General features: G+C 37.0%; 1 protein-coding gene, 1 long non-coding RNA gene and 1 other non-coding gene across 8 annotated transcripts in view; 2 read left to right on the top strand and 1 right to left on the bottom strand.

Moving 5' to 3' along the window:
* Syt1 (synaptotagmin 1) overlaps positions 1-10,047 on the bottom strand; it is a 572,391-nt gene extending 562,344 nt beyond the window's left edge. For 3 of the 5 annotated variants that reach the window (XM_045152838.1, XM_045152839.1, XM_004650133.2), the window contains exon 1: positions 9,577-9,999. Coding sequence is in view for 1 of the 5 variants with exons in the window: in XM_045152837.1 (XP_045008772.1) it covers positions 9,577-9,720; positions 9,901-10,024 (268 nt within the window). In the remaining 4 variants the exon portion in view is untranslated. Of the gene's footprint in view, positions 1-9,576 lie in introns of all 5 variants that reach the window. The other 2 variants (XM_045152837.1, XM_045152840.1) reach the window with 2 other exon arrangements.
* Positions 10,048-10,238: 191 nt separating this feature from the next.
* Positions 10,239-13,213, top strand: LOC123461603. Of its 2 annotated transcripts, XR_006637737.1 has the most exons (4): positions 10,239-10,330; positions 10,928-11,013; positions 12,333-12,387; positions 13,156-13,213. It is a non-coding gene; the product is annotated as an uncharacterized LOC123461603 (long non-coding RNA). The 2 variants fall into 2 exon arrangements; XR_006637738.1 differs by lacking the exon at positions 10,928-11,013 and having other exon boundaries at positions 10,240-10,330; positions 12,333-12,407; positions 13,156-13,211.
* Positions 13,214-20,475: 7,262 nt separating this feature from the next.
* Positions 20,476-20,666, top strand: LOC123461747. The gene has a single exon (XR_006637829.1). It is a non-coding gene; the product is annotated as a U2 spliceosomal RNA (small nuclear RNA).
* Positions 20,667-22,889: the final 2,223 nt, after the last annotated feature.

Here is a 22,889-nt window from a genome sequence, read left to right as displayed (position 1 = left end):
GATTTCATACTAGGGCTGAGTTAGAGTTAGAGTGTAGAAATGTTTCCTTAGAGTAGAATGCTAATCTGCTCTATATTGAAATAGAGAAAGACAAGTATCAATAGATTCAATAACTTCCATTAATGGTGGGTGAGGGAAGAGTGAGACACTATCTTTGTGTATGAAAGAGGAGAATAGGAGTAAGGAGGGAGGTGTTCACAGAGCTGTGGTAAAGATACACTTAATATTTCAAACACTTTTTGCTATATAAAATATCTTAGGAATCTAGAGGTTAGAAATAAGAAAAAAATGAGATGAATTATTTGAAATCACCATGATAAGAAAATGACTAAAAGCCAAATGAGTTAGTGACTCAGGCTTAGTGACGTTTTTTTTAAATAAAGAAACTATCCCTATCCTTGGATAATTGTAAAATTCAAACTTAATTTACTTAAACATTAGCGTCACAGAAGAAATAACAGAATATTAATTTTTTTCTTTTCAAGAAGCAAATATAGACTTTATATAATTTTTAATTATGATGTTAGGTCCTTTTTTATAATCATTTTATTTATTTATTTATTTATTAGATACACAGGGACAGAGGGAGAGAGAAAGAGAGAATGGGTGTGCCAGGGCCTGTAGCCACTGCAAATGAACTCAGGATGCATGCACCACGATGTGCATCTGGCTAACATGGGACATGAGGAACTGAATCTGGGTCCTTTGGCTTTGACCTGGAGAAAGAAACCTGGGTCCTTAGGCTTCACATGCAAGTGCCTTAACTGCTAAGCTATCTCTCCAGTCTGAGGTTCTTTTGATAAGTAAAACCAAACTAGTTCTATGTACTGTGATAATTTCAAAATATTCTTTATCAAGTGCTAAGGCAGTGTGAGCTAATAAAACATGTAAAAGGCTTTCTACATAGGCAGTTGCAGGTAACTAATTTAACATTTGACTCTTCTTTCTTTCACCTGTAAAATGAAAAAAATCTATTAAGATAAAATAAAGCAGCACATTGCACATTTCTTAAAATGAATAAGAGTATTCTACACATATAGTGAGGACAATAGCACATTACCAAGAGAAAAATAACTGTCAAATAGGATATGCAAGTCCTTTAAGTATGATTATTATTTTTTTTCTTCTATCATCAGTTTGGCTCTAGAAATTACCTGCAAGAAGCCTGCTCATGCAAGATTTAAAAACATTCAAGTCATGGTGCCTTCCATTTAAGTGTTCCAATTACATAAACAAATTAAGGCCTTGTTTCTTTATTTACTATGTGTATGTCTGTGAAGCTAATCTAAAATGTATACAAATTACAAATTAAATTTGTTGGTTGTCAGAAATACTGAATTCAGCTAGTAGAGTTGTCCATGGGGCCAAGAATAATTCTCTAGTTATTGAGTCTGTAGGAAGATAATGTTAAGGTTGAGGGGGGCAGTGGAGACAAGAAAGAAAAAAGGAAGAAAGGGAGTTAAGCAAGAAGTGGAACAGGGAAGAGAAATGACATGAAAATAGGAGGAAGAAGGAGAGAGTAGAGAGGAACCCAATGAGAGAGGAGTAGACGCAGGGGAAGGAATGCATTGGCAATTACTGTATTGTTCTCATAGCCAGGGAGCTGAACCACTCTTCTCTACTTAGGCTGCAAGTAGCAAAATGCTTCAAAACAGGTTTAAAAGTCAAGAAGTCAAGAGAAATAAAATTGTGGTGTGCGTTCAATATGTAAATCATGAAAGAGATTCTTAAAGGCATAGCAGATCTTGCTTCCTCCACTTCTTCCTGAAGGGGTTAGCTCTTTCCTATCATCAGTATTCATCTTGTATTGTCAGGAAGTAGCTCAGAAAATATCTAGGATAATTTTGAAAAGAATCATTGAAAAGTTATGTGGCAAGTATACAGAATGTTTTTTAAAAAATTAAAAATTAAAAAAATAATGAGCTGGAGAGATGGCTTAATGGTTAAGGTGCTTGCTGCTAAGCCTAAGGACCCAGGTGCATGAGGTGATGCATGCACACAAAATCGTGCATGTTTTGACTGCAGTGGTTAGAGACTATGATGGGCCAATTCTCTTCCCCATAAATAAAATAAATTAAAATACATTACAAAGGAGGAAAGCTTCAGTTTGAAAGTATGTTAGAAATTTTTTGTAACTTTAGTAAATTATTAGGCTGATCTGTATTTCAAGGTGATTTCTTGGATTTTCTAAAATTTAACATGATAATTTAAGTAAAGCACTTGAATCAGCTATGTTATTTGTAAAGCCATGTTGTTACTTAAGAATCTCCACTATACAACTTAAACCCAAGTATTTTCTGGCATACTATTTTACTGCTTAAACACACATATTTGAATATAAAACCTGTGGTCTTGATATTTGGACAAAAACACGATGGTGATGTAATTCTATTTATAGATGAGGTCCTGATGTTCTAGAAATATGCTCAAATGCCCAATGGTTTGCTTTATTCACTCTTCCAACCTGATGTAAATGCTGGGGATTAGGCAGGAAGCCAGCCTGGTAAACTAGGATCTGGCCGACACCCCATGTCAGACAGAAATTCCAGTGCTTTAATATAATGCCTTTCTCCTGAGAAACTGTGTCAGCTTTGTTTCCTGATAGTTTGGCTAACTCAACTGCTAGAAGTACGCACATCCAGTGTCTGAATAACTGGCTAGCCCACTGTTCTTACTTCAAAGACCATTAAACCATTTATCTAAATAGTATTTCCACATGTGTTTCATTTCTTCCTTCCTCCCCCCACTTCCTTCTTCCCTCTGTTCTCAAAAATAATTAGATAAGGACTTTGGAGTTGCTCAATTTTGCTAAGAATGCTATCTGCTTAAGTATGAGGGCCTGGGGTTACCTGAGATAGCCCAAATTCCTCTACCCCCAAAAATCCCTTTTGAAAAAGTTGAGCATGGTTATCTCATGTCTATAACTTCATTGGGAATGTTGGGTGAAACTGATCAATAACGTCAGCTCTGGGAGAAGGGTGAGAGCTGGTTTCAAGTAAGTATGGGAATGAGCAATAGCGAAGGGCACCAGAAGCTCTCCTCCAGACTCTACTTGCTTGGACATATAATGTTCCTGCACATTGTGTATCTGCATACACACACATATGCATGCACAATACCAAACATATTCTACACACAGACATGCAAAAATAAAAAAAATCTTAAAAATAAAAAGCAGACAGTATCCATATTTCTTAACAAAGTCCTACCCATTAATTGTCAACTAACTGTATTTTATAGAATATTGGAGACCAGTATGTTATCAGGGAAAATGATACTCAGTTGGTCCTTTCTCCTTCTCAGGACAAAAACCCACAATTTCTCAAGGGCATCTTATACTAAGACATGCCATGCCACCACGCTACTGTGCAGTTCCTCACACATACAACTCTATATGAAAGCACTTTATTCATCATTAATCCTAAAAAACAGCTTGTTTTTTTTGTGATGCCTCAAAATAAACTCAGAGAATCAATAGTATTACAATCATTCTTAATTATCTGTCACCATGACAATGAAAAGTGTGTTAGTTTAAAAGGAGGTGTATTGTTATTTTTTTTTTCTTTTGAAAAAGAGTCTCATGTAGCCCAGCCTGGCATAGAAATCACCATGTGGCTGAGGGTGGCCTTGAACACCTTAGTTGTTACACCCCCACCTCCCAGTGCTGGGATTATTGATGTGCACCAGCACACCCAACTTGGAACTCTTCATTTAGGATTATTTCAGATTTATTGACTTAATTTAAGTAAAAAATGAAATACTAACTCATGCTTTAACAGCCTTAACTTTTTCTTACATTACCTGTGAAATTCGTAAAAAAAAAAAAAAGCATCTATATTTATTATTGACCCTAAAATGCATAAAAGCTTCCCCATCTCATCTTAAAAGTGCCTACGAAAGTTTCATAATCTGAGAATGTTCTGAGTATGTGTGTCTGTCTTCTTTTTGATGAAGGAATCTCAAAGCAGCAACTAGTAGTTGAGTTACCTTCTTCCTGTCCAGGGTAGGCATGGGATGATACACAAGGAAGCTGGCCCTGAAAGGAAATAAGCCTCAGGGACACAAAAGGAATTTTACCAGAGGCCTGGGGTGGGTTGACTTGCTTCCCCTGTATTCCCATGTGATGGTTGTGGTCAGGGTGATTACAAGAGAATACTCCCCCTTTAAGCAATTCACTGCAAGTATGTTTGACATTTAAAGCTCTTCAAGTTATTAGTCTTAGGGTGTGCACATTTTATCCTGGAAGAAGTAGTTGAATTATTTTTCAAGGAATAGAAAATGTTTATTTATCCCAAGGAATAACACACAACTCATTTTCCTTCTTTTTTAATACCCTTTAGAAAAAAAAAAAAACTATGCAAGTTCTAGATATTTTACAATTATTTACTAAGCTGCAGTCACACACAGAGTCGAGATTCACTGAAACAAGAGAAGCGCAAATTTCAGTGCTACACTGGATATGATTTGCTGATATTTCCATCAGCTTTAATTCCTGGCCGAGATAATTATCTCATGTTTCATGCAGAACATTTGTGGTTTCAGTAGCATGGTTGTCACCCCATACATGTCATGAGATGTCTGACAGGGCTGCTAGGAAATTTGGTAAGTTGTATCTTAAATATTTTTTCCTGGTTCTTGTCCTAGCTTAAATACCATCTTACTGTACATGAAAATTCTCCAGTCTTATCTTGTACCAACAATTGAAAACTAGGAAGATAGTTTTTATCCTCATCTGCTTTACAATGCTCTAGAGATCCTTTTTAACAGCATGGCTCTCTCTTCATACTGTCAACACAGGAGCCATATGACAGGTAAGGCACTTACAGAAAGGATCAGGATGTTCTCTTTGTCTTTCAAAAATAATAGTAAACAAAACAGATGAACTCTGACCATCTCTCATTTGCATTACCAGTGCAGTATTGTAACCAGAGAGCGACATCTCCTCCAAGCATTGAGTATATTTGGAGGAACAATATACAGTTACAGAGAATCCGAACTACTTTTATTGTTTGTTTGTTTTTTTTTTGAGGCAGGTTCTCACTCTAGCCCAGGCTGACCTAAAGTAATTTATCGCTGGATCTATCACAAATGTGTTGCTTTAACTCTAAGGTAGGTTTTAATTTCTTTCAGAACTGAAATAAATATTGCTTATAAATTAATAAAAATTGAATCCAGTTTCAAATGAGGATTTTCAATAAGTGCTTGAAAAATATTTAAAACTGCAAAATAGCTTTTCTAATGTTCCTATTTCCATATCAATACCAATTTATTTGTAATATACTTTAAAGGAAACATTTAATTTTTTAACGAAGCAAAAAAATAAACTTTAGTTCATGAAGGTAAGAAATGAAGGAATGTTTCTTATTTGTAATAGCATCGCCTTACTTTTAAACTAAGTTTATTTTCTTATTTGCTAATACAAGCACATAGATAGAGTAGCATTCATGTGCTGGCTGTCATTGTTTACTTTGCTGTGAAATGCTAAAGTACCTACTCCTGAGTTTACTGACAAAAATAAAGGAAAATTTCTGTGTTCCTAGGCTTGAAAATATTATTTTTTGTTAAGAAAATGGGCAAGCTTAATGAAGAGGTTTGCTTCAAGCTTACAAAAACATTTTGAAAAATACTGATCATTCTTTGAAGAACTAAATGTGAAGATAAGTAATCATGCTCCCCATCACAAGAAAAGCAAAGATAATCATGTCATTCAATTATGTAAAACATTAAGAACAAGTTCACCTCAACGCAAATGCTGAATGAAACACCCACTAAAAACCTTAGAAAGAGACATTATCACCCAACATGTCCAAGTCATGTAATAATATATCTTCCAATTTAATTAAATGCATTTAGAGATGCATCTTATGCTGAAAGGTATTTCAGTCATTGTACAGGTAAAAATCACTTCTCCAAACCATAGAAGTTATCTGCTAGTAAAAGCTATGATCCAGACATGCATTAATATTGTCTCTTGGTCTTTCTACCAAAGACCTACTAAAAGCATGCCTAAGATGTTGTCATCTTTCTTTAATTGATACTCTGTACGTGAGCAGCATTAGATTCAGCATATTACATGCCACCATCCATTAACTTCACATTTCTGTCTTTAAAAGTTACAAAATTTTAGGATACACATATACATATCAATGTACACACATATACATATATATCCTTATTTAAATTGAATTTATTTATTTAGAGTGGCATATGTTTTATAGTTTTGGCCAATTTTAATGATGACAAAATTAGCTAGGAAGCATCTCTTACCTATTAAACTTTTAGTACAGACATATTTATGACAAATAAATTAGGTTTAAAAAATTACCACAAGTAGATCAGAAATTTAATGATAATGATTATCCTTTAGCAAAATGCTTGTGACAGTCATACCATTTTACTATGTCAGAAAGCCTAACTTTGGTCTAGGTTTTCTGTAATACTAGACCAAAACTATTATATAACCAAATTGTTTTGTTTTTGTTTTTCTTTACTCTAAAATCACTTAATCATTAGCAGTAGAGAAACAAATATCATGCTCCAAATTAGAAATAATGATAACCCTTCCTGGCTGTTGCATAAACTGGAAGTCACAAGAACCATAAGTATTTCAGGTTCATATAAATTGTCTCTGGTAAGTGTAAATTCCTTTAGATTCAATTGCTCTAAAAGCCTGTTTTGGGAATACACTCTACATTGATTTAATACACTAACAGCAAAAGAGATGAATTGATATTACTTCAGTGTATTTCTAGGCTAACAGGAAGTTCAAATTAACTTTCTAATTTCTAACACATTTTGGATTTTATTTATTAATCTCACAGCTCACTTTCCAAACATAATCAAGATAAACTACCATTTTCTAGCTTTATTTTCAGTTAGCATAAAGTCTAATATGCAAATCTTAGAATGTAAACATTATGTTTTCTATTTTCAGTTTTATAGGATTACCTAATAATTTGGCCAGATAGAACAACTAATGCCTTCCATTAAGAAGCAAGGTTCAAAACTACTCAATAACTCTTTATCATGAAGTATTTTTTTGAAATTGGTACTTTAAGATTTCACTTGTGTAGTTGTAATCATCAGTTCTGTTAAAAAAAAATACCCTTAAAATATAACTATCCAATTTTCTCTAAGGAGTGAATGAGAATAAGGTATCATCTTAAATGGATGAAAATGAAGATTGTGTTAAACTGTGGTAGCACAATGTTTTCTAAAAATGTTCTATATAATTTAAAGTCTTCAATCCACTCACTAGGGTATTAGAACTAGTTCCTTCTGACTTCCGATAAATAAAAGCTTAATTTTTCAGAAGTCTGTGAAAACCCATATATTCCCCAGCATTTTTATAGATATTGTGCTGTAATTAACATTTGTAAAAATCATGCAAAATGTTACAATGCAAAATGTTACAAACCATGCCTAAACTTTCACATTTTCCTAAGGCAATGAAGAAACACACACACAAAATCTAATTCTGCTCATATGGAAAGCTGTTTGTTGCCTGACTGAACATCTTTTCATGTCTAAACTTGTTAATTCAGTTGAACTTATACATGAGATAATTAAGTGGTTGTCCTTTTGTCCTTGTAACCAAAAGGTCTCACCTAGAAATATTAAGAGTTAGATTTCAACAGAGACACTATGTTTTCCAAGAAGTCATTTAGATGTCAAAGCTTTAGAAATAAACTCTCTCTCTGTGAGTGTGTGTACATGTGCATCTAAGTAATTCTGCTTAGGTAGGAAAGATAATTACCTAAAATGGAAATTGGTTTTGAAAATAATGTACACTACTACCAATAAAATATCAACATTATTGATGGTACATGAACCCAGCTCTTCTCTGTTTGCATAAAAACTTACTCAAAGATATGTGGTTGAAAGAATACTTTTGGGGGCACACAGATTAGTGTGAAAGATCAAGCAGAATTAACAAAGAAGATTCCCTTTTCTTATCTCAAGTGTGCATCTAGAAAAAAATAAATGACTTAGCATTTCCCCTGATAAATCAAAAGAAAAGATTTATCAGGGTACTAACATCTGCTGGCTTCTCTGTGCTCATGCAGGTCCCACTTAGAATGCTGTCCTTTTACACCTAACTAAACAGTTCTCTTTACCTGCTCCCAGCTGACAGTAACCACTTATTTGTCTCTGATGAATAACAGGAAAAGAAGGCTTAGATCACAGATGATTGAATAAGAGATTGTGAAGCTATTGTCAAGGCTCTGTCCAACAAGTGCTGTGTACTTGACCTACCCACTCAGGTAGCCAGTGTCAAGTTGTTGTTTTGATACCTTTCTTGTAATAAGACATGAAAACAGAAATGTTTTCCTCTTTAAGATTTTCATTTTTTTTTTAAATTTGAGACTCTTCCTATATACCACTACTTTGCAAACTTCGTCATGGTCCAAGATGATTCAACTGAACCTCCATATGCTTTCTAAAAGAAAGTCTCGGAATTGCAAAAACATCATATACATCCATTAAATGGCCTCATATTTTTTAAAAAGTGAGCAAGATATGAATTTAATATCTAATAAATAAAGTGCAAATATAAGTAGAAAGGTAAAATAAGAAAATCCATACATGAAAGTAGCTTTAAAGTTGGTTTGTTTCATCAAAAGATAAATATTTGGGCTGTGAGCATCAGCATGTACACAAAAGTAACTAGGCTAGCTCTCAAAGTAAATTTTTAACCCTCCTGACAATAACTGTTATTGCTTACCAATGTTTTGAAACTTCACATTTCCTTTGTTGTCTCTCCACATAAGGGCCATGTCAAAGCACCTCAGGGAAATAATTGCTGCTTTTATTATTGTTTTATCTCAAGAATTCCTTAAAGTTCAGGCAGTAACCCTTATGTGAAATCCCATCCCTCATTGCCAGCCTCACAGGACAGATGCAAACAAGCAAAGTCAGATGGCTGGCACTAAAAAGCACCAGCAATTAAGCATTTGAAAGTGGGTTGGAGTGTGGGTTTATTTTTGTTCCATTAGAAAGGATCAAGAGAGACACAGCTTCTTGCAGTGAGATGGAGTCAAACTTGCCACTTCCTCTCTGACAGCAGACACTGAGCGCCTTGTCTACTTTCTTTATTCAGTTACATGCCCTCCTGCACTCATATTTTCACAGGGGTTGCATTCTACCTTGCCACCCAACAAAAAATCTTTTTCCTCTTTTCTTCACTGCCCCTCTTCCTTGCCAGAAAACACGCTTCTTTCCAGGAGAAAGAAACCCTCCCCGTACTTGCTTGGAATGGGAAGAGAGCAAAAAGAAGAAAGAGGAAAGAAGAGAGAGGATGAAGGGGAGAGATTGGGTGGACGGCAGAGGAGAGAATAGAAGAAGCAGCAAAAAGATGGGGGATGCCCACCAACTCCAGGCTGTGAATCACCAGCGCTGTACAAAGTGCTCTTCCTGGAGATGCACATGTGGTCTCACATTTCTCACAATAGGCCACCCCGGGATCCCTCCCTAGGTCTCCGACCACCACCAAGCAAGTGTAACAAGATCTTTCAGAAGGATTCAAGCGCAGAGGAACTGCCAAGGCGGCTGCACTGCCACTCTGGGCTGCCTTACCTGGTGGGAGGACCTGGAGGTGGTGCCGGTCTCTGTCCCCACTGCTCTGTTGGCGCGGACCAGTGGGAGCCACACGCTTACTCTCTCTCCTCTCTCTCTTTCTCTCTCTCTCTTTCTCTCTGCCTCTGCTCTCAGAGGGGCAGCCTGCAACACAAAAGGGGTGTGTGGGTGTGGGTGTGTGGGAGGTTTTCCAGGGCCACCAGCTGGTCCCAGCTGGCCGCCCCCACCCTACACACACCCCTTGGGGCGCTGAGGCCCCCCTCGCAGCGGAGCACCACCCTTAGGAGCTTGCCCCGGGGGCAGCCTCAAGTTGCCTCTACTAACTGCTGCCTCCGCCGCTGCAGGAAGAGGAGAAGAGACACTGGGGGGCCGAACTCGTTCTTCTAGAGCATCCCCACACTGCAGCTTCTCCAGGAATCCCTCTAGTGAGGAGGCGGCCGCCCATCATCTCCCAGTCCCGGCTGCTGATTGGTTGCAGCCTGGGTACGCTGCATCCAGGAGCCAATCCGGGAGCACTAATAATAGGTGGATCCGCTCAGCCAACAGCGCCCAGCCCAGTTCTGTTAGTGTTTCTCCATCCCCACAGCGGACAGGGACCTGAGAAGGGGGGGAGGGGGCTGAGGAGGGGTGGGGGAGGAGGGTGAACTAAACGTGGGGGGAACAGATCCCAAGGAGACAGACTCAAGGGCAATTCCTAGCCCCATGAGCAAAGGCAGAGATGCCCGTAACCTGTTCAGTAAGCCGTCTACACAGGGTAAGGAGACGGCTTAATACAAAGCTTTTTTTTTTTTTTTTTTTTTTTTACTTTCAATCAAAACCTGCCCCGATACTGAGCATGCTCAGACTACCACAGCTCCCTAGGAGTTTCGATGTGTGTGGGTTCCCAGATGCAAAGGTGGGAGCTGGGAAGGGAGAGGCAGAAGTTTGTCTTTGGCCATTTGACCCGGTGGAGTTGTCAAAAGGAGGGCCGGAGGCTAAAAAGGATTCCGCACAAGTGTTTTCGAACTGAATCACAGAAAGGTGGTCCTCTGGGCTGGGAGAAGCTAGTCATATTGTTCTGCCGCGGCTGAGGTGGGAAAACGGGGCTGGATGCCTGGTGGGAGACTTCCCGGGAAGGGTGCGGTGGACCAGGGATGCTGGGGAGGCAGCTCCGTCCCAGGGGTGGGGCGGAGGAGCGCGGCTCCACCCCGCGGCCGCTGCCAGGCAGCCGAGAGTGCCCTGGGAGTTTCCACTGCAGCTACCAATAAGTTTGTAGACTCAGGTCAAGTGCGACATGGTGGGGCACGCTTTTTCCATCTTCTTCTTGGGTTTGTGCCGGGCCCTTCCCCCACCCCTCTCCACCCTCTGCCAGCGCCGTGACGACTCCAGCGTAGCTCTCCTCCCTCCATCCTCCTTCCCAGCTGAAGCGTTTGCTCGGAAGTAAGAAGCTTTTCCCCGGTGAGAGCCGTGGTGACCTGATTGTCTCTAAGCTCTCGGGCAATTTATAGCTTGGTAATACCGAGAGATGCCAAACAGGGAGGTTCGGGCGGCTGGGAGGAGGGAGGATCAGCCAGCCCCCGGGGGCGGAAGTGGAACCCAGCTCCGGAGGGAGCAGCCCTTTACTCCACAGGTGAGAGGCTTTCAAAATGCCAAGAGGTGCTTCGTTTTCTCATTCACTTGACCTCGTTCCATGGCCTTTGAACCTCTTACTTGTTCTGCTTAGAAATCCTAGTAGTTTGTGTGAAGTTGATCAATAGCTACAAATAAGAACCCTCCTAATTGGGCTCTTTATTTTACTGAGAAGATAATCTTGGCATCTCAGGTAAGGAAATAAATAGCTTTCTCAATTCCCCAAACTCATCCACTTTGAACTGGAGTTTTATTAACATTGGTGTGCAAAGGTAACTGTAGCAAGAACTCAATTAACACTAACACATTTCTTCAGGCTTTTAATTAAATCTCTCCTATTTATGTAATGTTTAAGATTAAGGTCCTTATTTTACATATAGGTGACAGAAGACAGCCTTCATATAATGCTATCTTTCTGAGCAACGAATGCTGGAATTCTGGAATATGTCTGATTACCATGAGTTTAGCACAAAAAGTTGGACTATGAAAAGATTATGCCCCAAATTGTAACTATGTAAACATTCTTCTTATGTAAAAATTGTTTCATAGGTGGACAAAAGAAATAATGGACATTGGAATTGGTTTTAATGTTTAGCCTAGAAAGGAGGATGAAGAAAAGGAGGAAGATGCAGAAGGGAAGAGGAAAAAAAAAAGAATAAATTTGTCTATGTTTTTCAATAAAGATCTCTGTATTGGGGAATTATGATATCTGCCTAATAGAAATCTTCATTCTAAAAGTATACCTAGACTGTTAGCTAGTCTAGACTCTAGATTATTAAAAACCACATGCTTGTCCTATTTACTAAGAGCAGCATGTGGAAACTAGAATCACTTACTTTATGGCAGTTAGTGAATAGACTAGAAATGCAGGCTTTTAAATTCCTGATCCAGACCCTAATGCTAGCATCAACATTTTGGCCCATGTCTTTTTCAGTCCAACTTATGTCCTACTCAACCATCTCTCTCCATGACCATAACGCAAGACAATGTGAACTATGCTTTACATTGTACCTTACTTTAGAATTAATAGCATTTCTATTCACCAATATTAAGACCATTTACATACTGGCTATAGATATGAAGTAGAATTTTGTTTATCTGCAAAACTAAAATTTTAATTCTCCTTTCCTTTCACACTTTTTCTCCAGCTTTTGGGAATTCTTTGAAGACATTTGTCTGGTCCTACTGCACTGATACAACATTGTACGTTTGTATTACAGGGGGTGTGTATCTTGTCTTTTTTCTTTCTTGCTCTTTTCATTAAAAGAAAGATTAAGTCAATCATCTTATCTCTCTCCTTTCATTTTCACTAGCCCATTTCCTTTTGTATATAGAATCTCTATGCTCTTTGTACTGAAACCTCTCATTCCTAGTTGACTGGCATTGCTTTTTATTTCTTTTTGTTTTCAATTACTTGCTATTTTCAGCACTATTTCTACCTTGAATATTTGTTTATTCTTTGGTTAAAAAAACCTACTCTTATCATTTTTTTTCATATTTTCCTTGAAATTTTCAATATTTTCTTTATTTCTTTTCATTCATGTTTTCACTGAGTACATCTAGTATTTCCATTCTTCCCTTGCCATCTATTTTAGGTTACAGGATCAGAATAGAAACTAAATTGGATAGAGGCTGGAGGAAAAAAGGTGTCTTATGTCAAGAGAGGGAATTAGGGACTTTAGAAACTAGAAACTCATTAAGTGTATAGTTATTCAAGGATTTCTGTCACCACAGAAGATACTTATACAACAGTGGTAACAGAAAGCTGGCCTATACCAGTTGATCAATGGTACTGAACATTTCCAGTTAATCAGACTCTCACATATTATTAAATTTTATGTCTATAGTATCTACATGATAATCTTGCAAGAACTAGTTCATTACCAAGAAATATTAAAAATGAAAAATAACCAGTGTTTCTAACTTTGTCCATTCTTTTTTAATATTTTATTTTTTTTATTTATTTGACAGAGAAAGAGGGAGAGAGAGAATGGGCATGCCAGGGCCTCCAGCCACTGCAAACGAACTCCATATGATATGCCCCCTTGTTCATCTGGCTAACATGGGTCCTGGAAAATCGAATCTAGGTCCTTTCACCTTGTAGGCAAGTGCCTTAACCACTAATCCATCCATCCAGCCCTTGTCCATTCTTTATATAAGGTCATAGCTTACTATTTTTACTTCATTTTTTCTGCCATGGCTTTTCTCTATGGCAAATCCTTTAAATTTTAATTTTTAAAAAAAAAATTTTCGAAACAGAATATTGACTTAGAGTTTGGTTTCTGGTCTGAGAATATAATAAAATCCCCCTCTCACCACTAAATGGCTATATAACTTTGGAAAATGAACAAATTGATTGCAAGCCTCATTTTTTCTCATTTCTAATATGCACATAAGGATATTTTTTGAAGATTAACAAAACCAATGCCCATGAGAATAAGTTCCCAGCATATAGGAAAGTATTTAGGAATACATACAATTTTAATTATTTTATTATGATAATGTTCTTATTACTATTTTTTTTTCTAGGTTTCTGGAAGATTAAATCTCCTATTGTTTTATTCTTTTAAGCCAACAGTGAAACAGAAGCTTCACTTACAGTTGAAATGCTTTAAGAACTTTTTAATAAATACAATATTAATAGTCATCTGTCTTACATGCACTGTTCATTAGACTATAACCTTCCAGCATTTGAATAATTTAATATTTGCAGAATGTATACTTAAATATTTTTATTAACATTTTTGGAGTGTTCTTTAAAATCAAGAAGCACCCCTTTCAAGCTTTAGAAATTGATGAACACCATTTTTTTCTGTTAGAAAATGTCTTTAAAGACAATGCTAGCCATCAATTTTGATTTCTTTTCTAGTTATCTCTTTCAAGATCATTTGGTCCCTGCATTACTACTAATGATTTTATAGCCAATTGGTAAGAAAAAATAATCAAGGCTCTCAGTGTTAGAATTAGATAAAAAGAAATTAACCACATGGATTTTTAGACTGAACACCCATGGTGTTTAAGAAAGGAAACAGAGACTGGGGGAAAGAAAAAAAAAAAAACAGAAAATGAATACAGATGGGAGTCAAGTCACCACTCCAGAGTGAAAGCCACATAATTGAACTACAATACTTTACAATTTCCACAGAAAAGAAAATAAAGAGCTGGCAGTATTCAATGTGGCCTTACAAAAGCCTTTCTTAAAGATATGACTAGGAAAATATTGGAAATGAAAAGGAGGACAGTGACTCAAAAAGTAATATAGTGTGTCAGGCTGTTGATGTTAGCAAGGAAAATATTATTTAGGTGAATCTATCTCAAGGGCAAAATAAAAGTGGTTTGAGCTAATGTTAGCAAAAGGCCTGAGAAAGGAAACAGCTTATATAGTTCTCAAATATGCCATCCTTCAAAGAACATACTGTAGTGAGAACTAGTTTGCTAATAAAGCAAGAATAACCTTACAGTTTATATTCATTCCCTTTGTAATTGGGAGAAGGATTTCTATTTAACTTTACATATAAAATCATAATTAAATTGCTTTATTCAGCTTAGGTGAGTAGTGTGTCTAGAGAGAGTAATTGACTTATCCAAAACTATTGAATCCCAAACATGGGGCAGGAGACAACGGTGTGCTTTCAAATAAACTGAAGTACCTTAATGATTTTGTATGGTGGGGAAAGAATGACAGAAAAAACAAGGCCTGCCCTTTAATGTTTGGTTGTACTGTGGTTCATAGTCTGATAAGAAACCAGGGAAGATACAGGTCTGATTCATTTTGGAAGGCTTTTAGAATGGATCATGTGGATTTACTTCTTATTTATATGCAGCCTTTCTACTTTCTTCTAATCCACACAAAATAAAATAATAAAATGGACTAATCACTGATGGATCTAAGTACACTTTCATTTCAAGAATTTGGACTTTAATACATGACACAGGTCATAGGGTCCTGAGTAATAATTTAGGTACCTTGCTTCATGAGCATGTTTTCATCCTAGGTAGTTGTAGCCTGATATGGATTTGATGATAATAGCATCTCTTGGAGCATGGTTGTCCTGTATCCTATATGTATGTCCCACATTTATCCCAAACAAAACAAGTAGAATATATTTTCATAAATATTGAGACGCAGAAATATTAAATGTCCTTTTGCAGTCCAATGGCAGACAACTATTCCAATCTCCAAATCTCAACCACTATAATAAAAGAAACTTAAGATGTACTAAAAATAACTGTGGCAATTTTAAAGACTGTCAGTCCTAGTCTAGTGTACTTCAAGAATATTTAATAAAAGATAACATTTATTAATATAATTTTCTTATAATCACCAAAGAAAATGCAAGAAGCTGGTATGGGGATCTTTTGCCAGTCACTTTACTTAATGAATGATGTTACTGAGTTGTGAGCTGTGGAACTGAAAACCCTTGAATATTTTCATTTTGAAGTTGCATGAATGGATTAAAATATTAATAATAAGGGCAGTTGTGTAACCGCTTTCCAGATTCAGAGGCCAGGTATTCAAAGGTACTTGCATGGGTACTTACTCATTTTCTCCTTCAGAACTTCATCCCCAGGAGAAACAGTATCTTGTTTACAATGTTTACCATGCTCTTACAGGTCTTCAGTTTACACACACACACACACACACACACACACACACACACACACACACACACCAGCTTTATGGTTTTGTACAAGGCTAAGAATTACATATGCAAGAAAGTATGCAACATTGGTCATAATTTGCTTTGTTTGACTATCTTTACTTGCATCAATTTTCTTGCAGGTGACATGACTTTGTTCTTTGTGGCCGAAAATAATTTCACTGTGTATATGCACCATATTATTCTTATCCATTCCTCTGGTGTTGTATACTTATGTTGATTTCATAACTTATCAATTGTGAATGATAATGCAATAAACACTGATGCACACGTATCTCTGTGACATAGTGTTATAGCTTTATAGTGTATAGATAGAACTACTTTTTGTTGTGTGAGAAACCTCCATACTGATTCTCATAATGGCCTGACTAGTTTATATTCTTTCTAGCAGGGTCTAAGTGTTCTCCTGTGCCCACAAAGTCACCAACATTTATTAATATTTATTTTCTTAAAGAAAATAAATGACTGAGCAAGCTGGAATTTCAATGTAGTATTGATATGCATATCTCTGAGGGCTAGTGATGTTAACATCTTTATAGATCTATTGGTCATTCCCATTTTATCTTTTGAGAACTGTCATTTCCTTAGCCCGTTCATGGGCTGGGATGGGTGACTCTTGTTAAGTTTTTTGGGTGCTTTGTATACTCTAGATATTGGTCTTCAAAGACTTTCTTCCATTCCATTCACTTTCTCTTCTTTTAGTCACCTGTTTCCTTTGCTGGAAAGAAACTTTGTAAGTCATGAAGGCCCATTTGCCTACTGTTGATGTGGTTTTTGAGTGACTAGAGTCCTATTCAGGAACTACTTACCTATGCTAATATATTGAAGTGTTTTTCCTATTTTTTTCCACCATTAGTTTCAGAATTTTGAATCTTATATTAAAATATTTGATCAACTTGGGGTTGATTTTTATCAGGTGAGATATAGGGGCCAAATTTCACTGTTCTACTGTGAATATCCAGCATTCCCAACAACATATGTTGAAGAAACTCCCTTTTCTCTAATTTGCATTTTTGGCATCTTTTTCAAAGATGACTGGAGCTGGGTCTCTTTCTATCTGAGTTATCTATTCCATTGACTATCATGTATGTTTTATGGAAATACCATGCTCTTTTTATTGCTATGCAATATAACTTCAAATTAGTTATAATAATACCTCCAACATTATTTTTTCACAGGTTTCCTTTGCTATTGGCAGTCTTTTGTGCTTCCGTATGAATTTTAAGATGTTTTTTCTTTGTGCTAGAATTTACTACAGATTGCATTGACTCTAGCTTTCTTTTGTTAAGATAGCCATTTTCCCAACATTATTTCTCTCAATTCAAGAGCCGGGAAGGTTTTTGTTTGTTTGTTTGTTTGCTTATTTATCTTCCAATGTTATCTTCATCCTATTTCTACAGTGGTATATAGTTTATTGTAGAGATCTTGAACTTCCTTGGTTATTATTATTTGTTGTAGTCAGGTTCACATTGCTGGCAGAAATCACTCAACCAAGAGCAACTTGTGGGGAAAAAAATAAAGGTTTATTTTGGCTTACAGACATGAAGGGAAGCTTCACAATGGCAGGGATAAACAATGACATGAGCAGAGGGATGGACATCACCTCCTGGTCAGCATCAGGTGGATAACAGGAACAGGAGAGTGTGCCAAACACTGGCAAGGGGAAAGGGGCTGTAACCCCCCTAAGCCCACCCCTAACAATTCACTCTACCCAGGAGGCATTAATTCCCAAATCTCCATCAGCTGGGAACCTAACATTCAGAACACCTAAGTTTATGGGGGACACCTGAATCAAACCACCACATTATTACACAGTATTTTTGTTTGTTTGTTTGTTTGTTTTTATTTATTTGTTTGCAAGGAGATAAGAGAAAGAGAGAGAGAGAGAGAATGGTTTAATCCCAGCACTTGGGAGGCAGAGGTAAGAGAATCTCCCTGAGTTGCAGGCCACCCTGAGAATACAGAGTGATTTCCAGGTCAGCCTAGACTATAGTGAAACCCTGCCTTGAAAAACCAAAACAGAAAAAGAGGAAAAAAATAAAAAAAAGAAAAGGAAAGGAAAGGAAAGGAAAGGAAAGGAAAGGAAAGGAAAAGAAAGGAAAGGAAGGGAAGGGAAGGGAAGAATGAAAGAAAAAAGAAAGAAAGAAAGAAAGAAAGAAAGAAAGGGAGAGAATGGGTGCAACAGGACCTGTAGCCACTGCCAACAAACTCCATATGTATGTGCCATACAGTGCATTTGGCTTTTACATGGGCACCAGGAAATCAAACCCCAGTTATTAGGCTTTTTTCACAAGTGTCTTAACCTCTGAGCCTTCTCTCCATCCATTTTGTTGTATTTTTGAAGCATATGTGTGAGATTATTTTCCCGATTTCATTCCTAGCATATTTGTTATTGTATGTAGGAAGGCTACTGATTTCTGTTTGTTAATTTTCTATTTTGCTGTCTTTTTTTTTTTTTTTTTTTTTTTTTTTTGGTTTTTCGAGGTAGGGTCTCACTCTGGTCCAGGCTGACCTGGAATAAACTCTGTAGTCTCAGGGTGGCCTTGAACTCACGGCAATCCTCCTACCTCTGCCTCCCGAATGCTGGGATTAAAGGTGTGCACCACCACACCTGGCTATTTTGCTGTCTTTTTGAAAGCATATTAGCTCTAAGAGATTTTGTGTGGAGTCTCTTTACATATATATGCATGTCATTTGATAATAAGAACTTTGATTCTTTCCTTTCTTGCTTGCATTCTTTTACACAATTCTCTAACTAATACTTTAACTATATTGAATAAGAGGGGAGGAAGTGTACATCCTTGTATTATTCTAGATTTTAATAGAAATACTTTCAGGTTTTGTTCATTTTGTCCATTCCTGGGTATTTTGTATGTAGTGTTCACTGTGCTTAGATGCTTAGATATGTTCCTTATATTCCTAGTCTTTTACAGACTTCTATCAAGATTGGATGCTGGATTTTGTCAAAAGCATCTTCTACATCTATTGAGATGATCATATGATTTATGTCCTTGAGTTCAGATATGTGGGCTGCATATAGGATGCTCTTGCTCTCTTCATGTAGTACTTTTTCTCATTCACTTACTCTTCCTCAGTGTTCCCCGTTAAATGTTTCTTGGGAATTTTTACATTGGGTATTATATACAAGAGTTCATGAATATTAAACACATATTCTATCCTTCAGCTCTACCCTCCTGCCCCTAAATTTTGTTGGTAATGTTATTTAATCTTTGTGTGTGTGTACGCAGTACTCGGGACCAAGTGAGGACCTCATTTGTGTTAATTACATGCTCTATGTACATCCTTTACATTATCTTTAATGTATTCTTATAGACTTTCTAAACTTTTATTTGTTTTCTTTTGGGGTTTTGCTTTGGTATTCATTTGGGAATAATTCTCCTGCTGTACCATATCAATGATTATATGTATATACTAGTACTTTGTATTTTGGGAATTGCAGGACAGCAGTGGCTAGATTATCCCAGACTAGCCTTGAAACTTGTAACATGGCTGGGATTAGCTTTGAATTCTGATCCTCCTGTTGCTAAGGTGATTGAATTACAGGAATATTCCTCCACTCTTCATTTAATTGCACCATTTTTCAAGTTTAGAGATTATGCTGAAATCATTTTTTATAGATTTTAGTTTTATAACAGCCTTCCAATATTTTCATATAGGTCCATTTTTATTTTATTTCTTTAGCTGTAACTCATTATTGTGTTAAAAATAATTATCTATAAATTTCAGCATTTGAATCACTGGTGGATCTTTGTGTTTTCTCCATTTTTCCTTTGTTTGTGCTACATGGTACCCTTACACTGAACATACTGCACAATTCTTGAGTTTTAGAATGCTATTTATTATAGCAAATGGAAAAAATTCAATTTAACATAGTATCCACAATTGGCATACCTTTTTGACTTACTTAAAAATGGGGAAAAAGAAACAGACTTCAACAGGCACTTCACAAAATTAAAACGTTATTTGAATCATGAATGCTTGAGAAATTGCAAATTAAATTCATATGAAAGAAACTTTCCCACAAAGTCTAATAACAGATTGCTTTACTGTGTAATTTCAACAAAGCTTTAACATGTTTAATTCAATCCTTATCAAACACTTCCATGAATAAGAGGAAGAGGACTTTTTCTAATTCATTCTTTTAAATCAACCTGAAAAAAAAATCAGACAAAGATATCACAAGAAAACTCACCAATATTCCTTATGAGCATAGATGAAAAAATCCTGGATAATATATTGGCAAAGCCAACCTACCAGCATTCTAAAAGTCTTATTTACTATGAGCAAGTGAGAAACAAACTTTACTGAGTGATGTTGATCCAAGGAATGTCAGAGTGATTGAACATACAAAAATAAACATCGTATATCATACTAATGAACAACAACAAAAAGATAAAAAAGAGAGAAACCTACATACAACAAAATTCCTTATGATCATTCACCTCAACCAATGCAGAAAAGATTCTTCACCATTTTATGACTATATTTGCCAACATATAAGAAACAAAACAGACATTTCTCAACAAAATAGTCAATTTATTAAAAAACCTATATTTATCATTACTATAAATTGAAAACACCTAAAAGCTTTCCTTTTAAGGATGAGATAATTGCTTCTCAGTCTTTAGGCTAAGATAAAGTGGAGAATCTGTTCTTACAAGTGTAATCTCTGATACATCCTGTATCCAAGAACAATAGGTTAGATGGATTTTGAGATCTAGGAGTTGGAATAGGAGCTTGCTTCCTCCACTTCATGCATCAACCTGGTATTGTAGTACCTCTGGGGCTGGTTTGTCCCCTTGGACAACTAACATGTTGTACTAAAGTAAGACTTCTCTTCTTGTTAATAACAACAATAAAAAAAAAGATTAAGCTTCGATTTGTGTACTTTTCTACTCAATATTGTAGAGGAAATTCTAGTCCAAGCATTTAGGTAAATAAGTAAATACATGACATTCAACTTAGAATAGAAGTATAGCTACCTCCATGCATGTGGGCATGGCAACATGGAATGAGTAGGCCAGAACCATTTTCCTGTTCCTCCCAGCTCCTTGATCCAACTTTCTTCTGTCAGGTGGGCTGTGGGACAGTGTGAGAGTGGTTGCCACTGTATTATTTCTGTCAGAGCACTTTATGACCCTCCAAAGATTAATGGTAAGACCCTACTGCTGAAGATACCATACGCAGTTGACATGTAATGTGGAACGACATGGCTGGAAGCTGGAAGAGAGTCAGTCCCCAGAAAGTTAGCATGTCTAGTGCCAGAATGTGCTACATGGGCAGCTGGGGAAAAATGACCAATATCTGTCCAAGAAACTTATGGTCTAACCTACTTAGCAGCAAACAACCTGATGTGATGCTCACACAAATGCAATAGTGGTGCACAGCCATGGTAGGAAAGCAACTGCTCTTGATTTGGCTAACTGATCAGCTCAATGGTACAGAACCTATAGATGGAGCTGGAAAACAAGTCAGAACCATATTCAAAAATGAGCCCGCTCTCCATTTTCAAGCTCACACACATTGTGGGCTAAAAGAGGGCCTACACCTATTAAGTTCTCTCTAAAATATAATGGTTACCCCATTTATCTTGTGCTAACATTCCTCTCTGTCAGAAAACCTGCTTCTCTTTTTCAGATACACACAGATCCTAAGGAGGGAATCACCCCTTCATATATCAAAAGGGCCCCATCTGAAACTAGGAATAACTGGGGAAACAAACAAAAGTACTGTTTTCTTCATGAACCTGGTACCAGCACAGGGTAAAGGAGATAGACACAGAAAACAATCAACTCCTACCAAACAAGATATCCGGAGATACAGAGGCTCCCAAGACTGCATCACTGAAGCAGACCTAAAATGAACCCAACATGGCTCAGGGAAATTTGCAGAAAAGGAGGCAGAAAGAATGTCAGTGCTACATCTTGGGTCATGATACACAGAGACATTTCCTCCTACCCATAACTGATGGCTAACCCCACAATGCATGACCCATATACCCCAACAAGGAGGGTCCCTGTGGAGGGGGGAGAACAGCGAGGAGGCTAACAAAGGTACCAACTTGACTGTATTCACTGAGTATAAAACTAATAAGAAAAATTGATGAAATGAAGAGCTTGTTCTTTGAAAAATATAAACAATATTGACAAGCTCCTGGCCACTTTGATCAAACAAAAAGAGAGAGAGAGGTCTCAAATTAACAAAATCAGAAATGAAAAAGGAAAGATCACAACAGACATAATGAAATTGGAACACTCATCAGGATATGCTTCCAAAATCTCTACTCCACAAAACTGGATAATCTGGAAGAATTGGATGAATTCCTGCACATACTACCTACCAAAGAAAAACCCAGAGCAGATTAATCTGCTAAATAAACCTATCACATACATGGAGATTGAAAAGGAATCTACCTGAGATGCTGAGATACCTAATAAACATCTATGGAATCCGACAATACGGAAGGAGGGTTGGGAGGGGAGGGTAAGGGCAGGGATGGGGACACAAAATTGGACCCAAATGGCAATCTTACCATAAAATTCTATGTTGTAAAAGATAGACTAAAATGAACCTTCATCAGATCCTTAGCAGGAACACCTGAATCAAAGGGCCCTGGAAATGGTATGATGAAGACTAAACTTAATCTTCTTCTGTTTCTCTCTCTCTATCACCCTCTCTCTTTTTACTTTCCTTCTCTTGTATATTACCTATCTTTTTCTTCCCTCTTTTCCCTTGGTGCTGGCCTATAACTCCCAGTACCAGGGTGTGGTTAACATCCACAATGAGCTGATGATCAGAGAGACCTACAAGTTTTCCTAAAAGAGGACAGATTTCTGTCATAGCACTTGATGACCCACCAAAGGTTAGTGGTAAGATTGTACTGCCAAAGATACCATATGCTGTTGGTACAGAATGTGGAGAGACATGGCTGGAATCTGGAAGAGAGCCAGTCCCCAGAGAGTTAGCTCATCTCGTGCCAGAAGGTGCTACATGAGCTACTGGGGAAAAATGACCAACATCTTT

Source organism: Jaculus jaculus, chromosome 6 (genome assembly GCF_020740685.1).
Source record: "Jaculus jaculus isolate mJacJac1 chromosome 6, mJacJac1.mat.Y.cur, whole genome shotgun sequence".
Classification (NCBI taxonomy): Eukaryota; Metazoa; Chordata; class Mammalia; order Rodentia; family Dipodidae; genus Jaculus; species Jaculus jaculus.
This window is presented reverse-complemented; position numbering and strand designations above follow the sequence as displayed.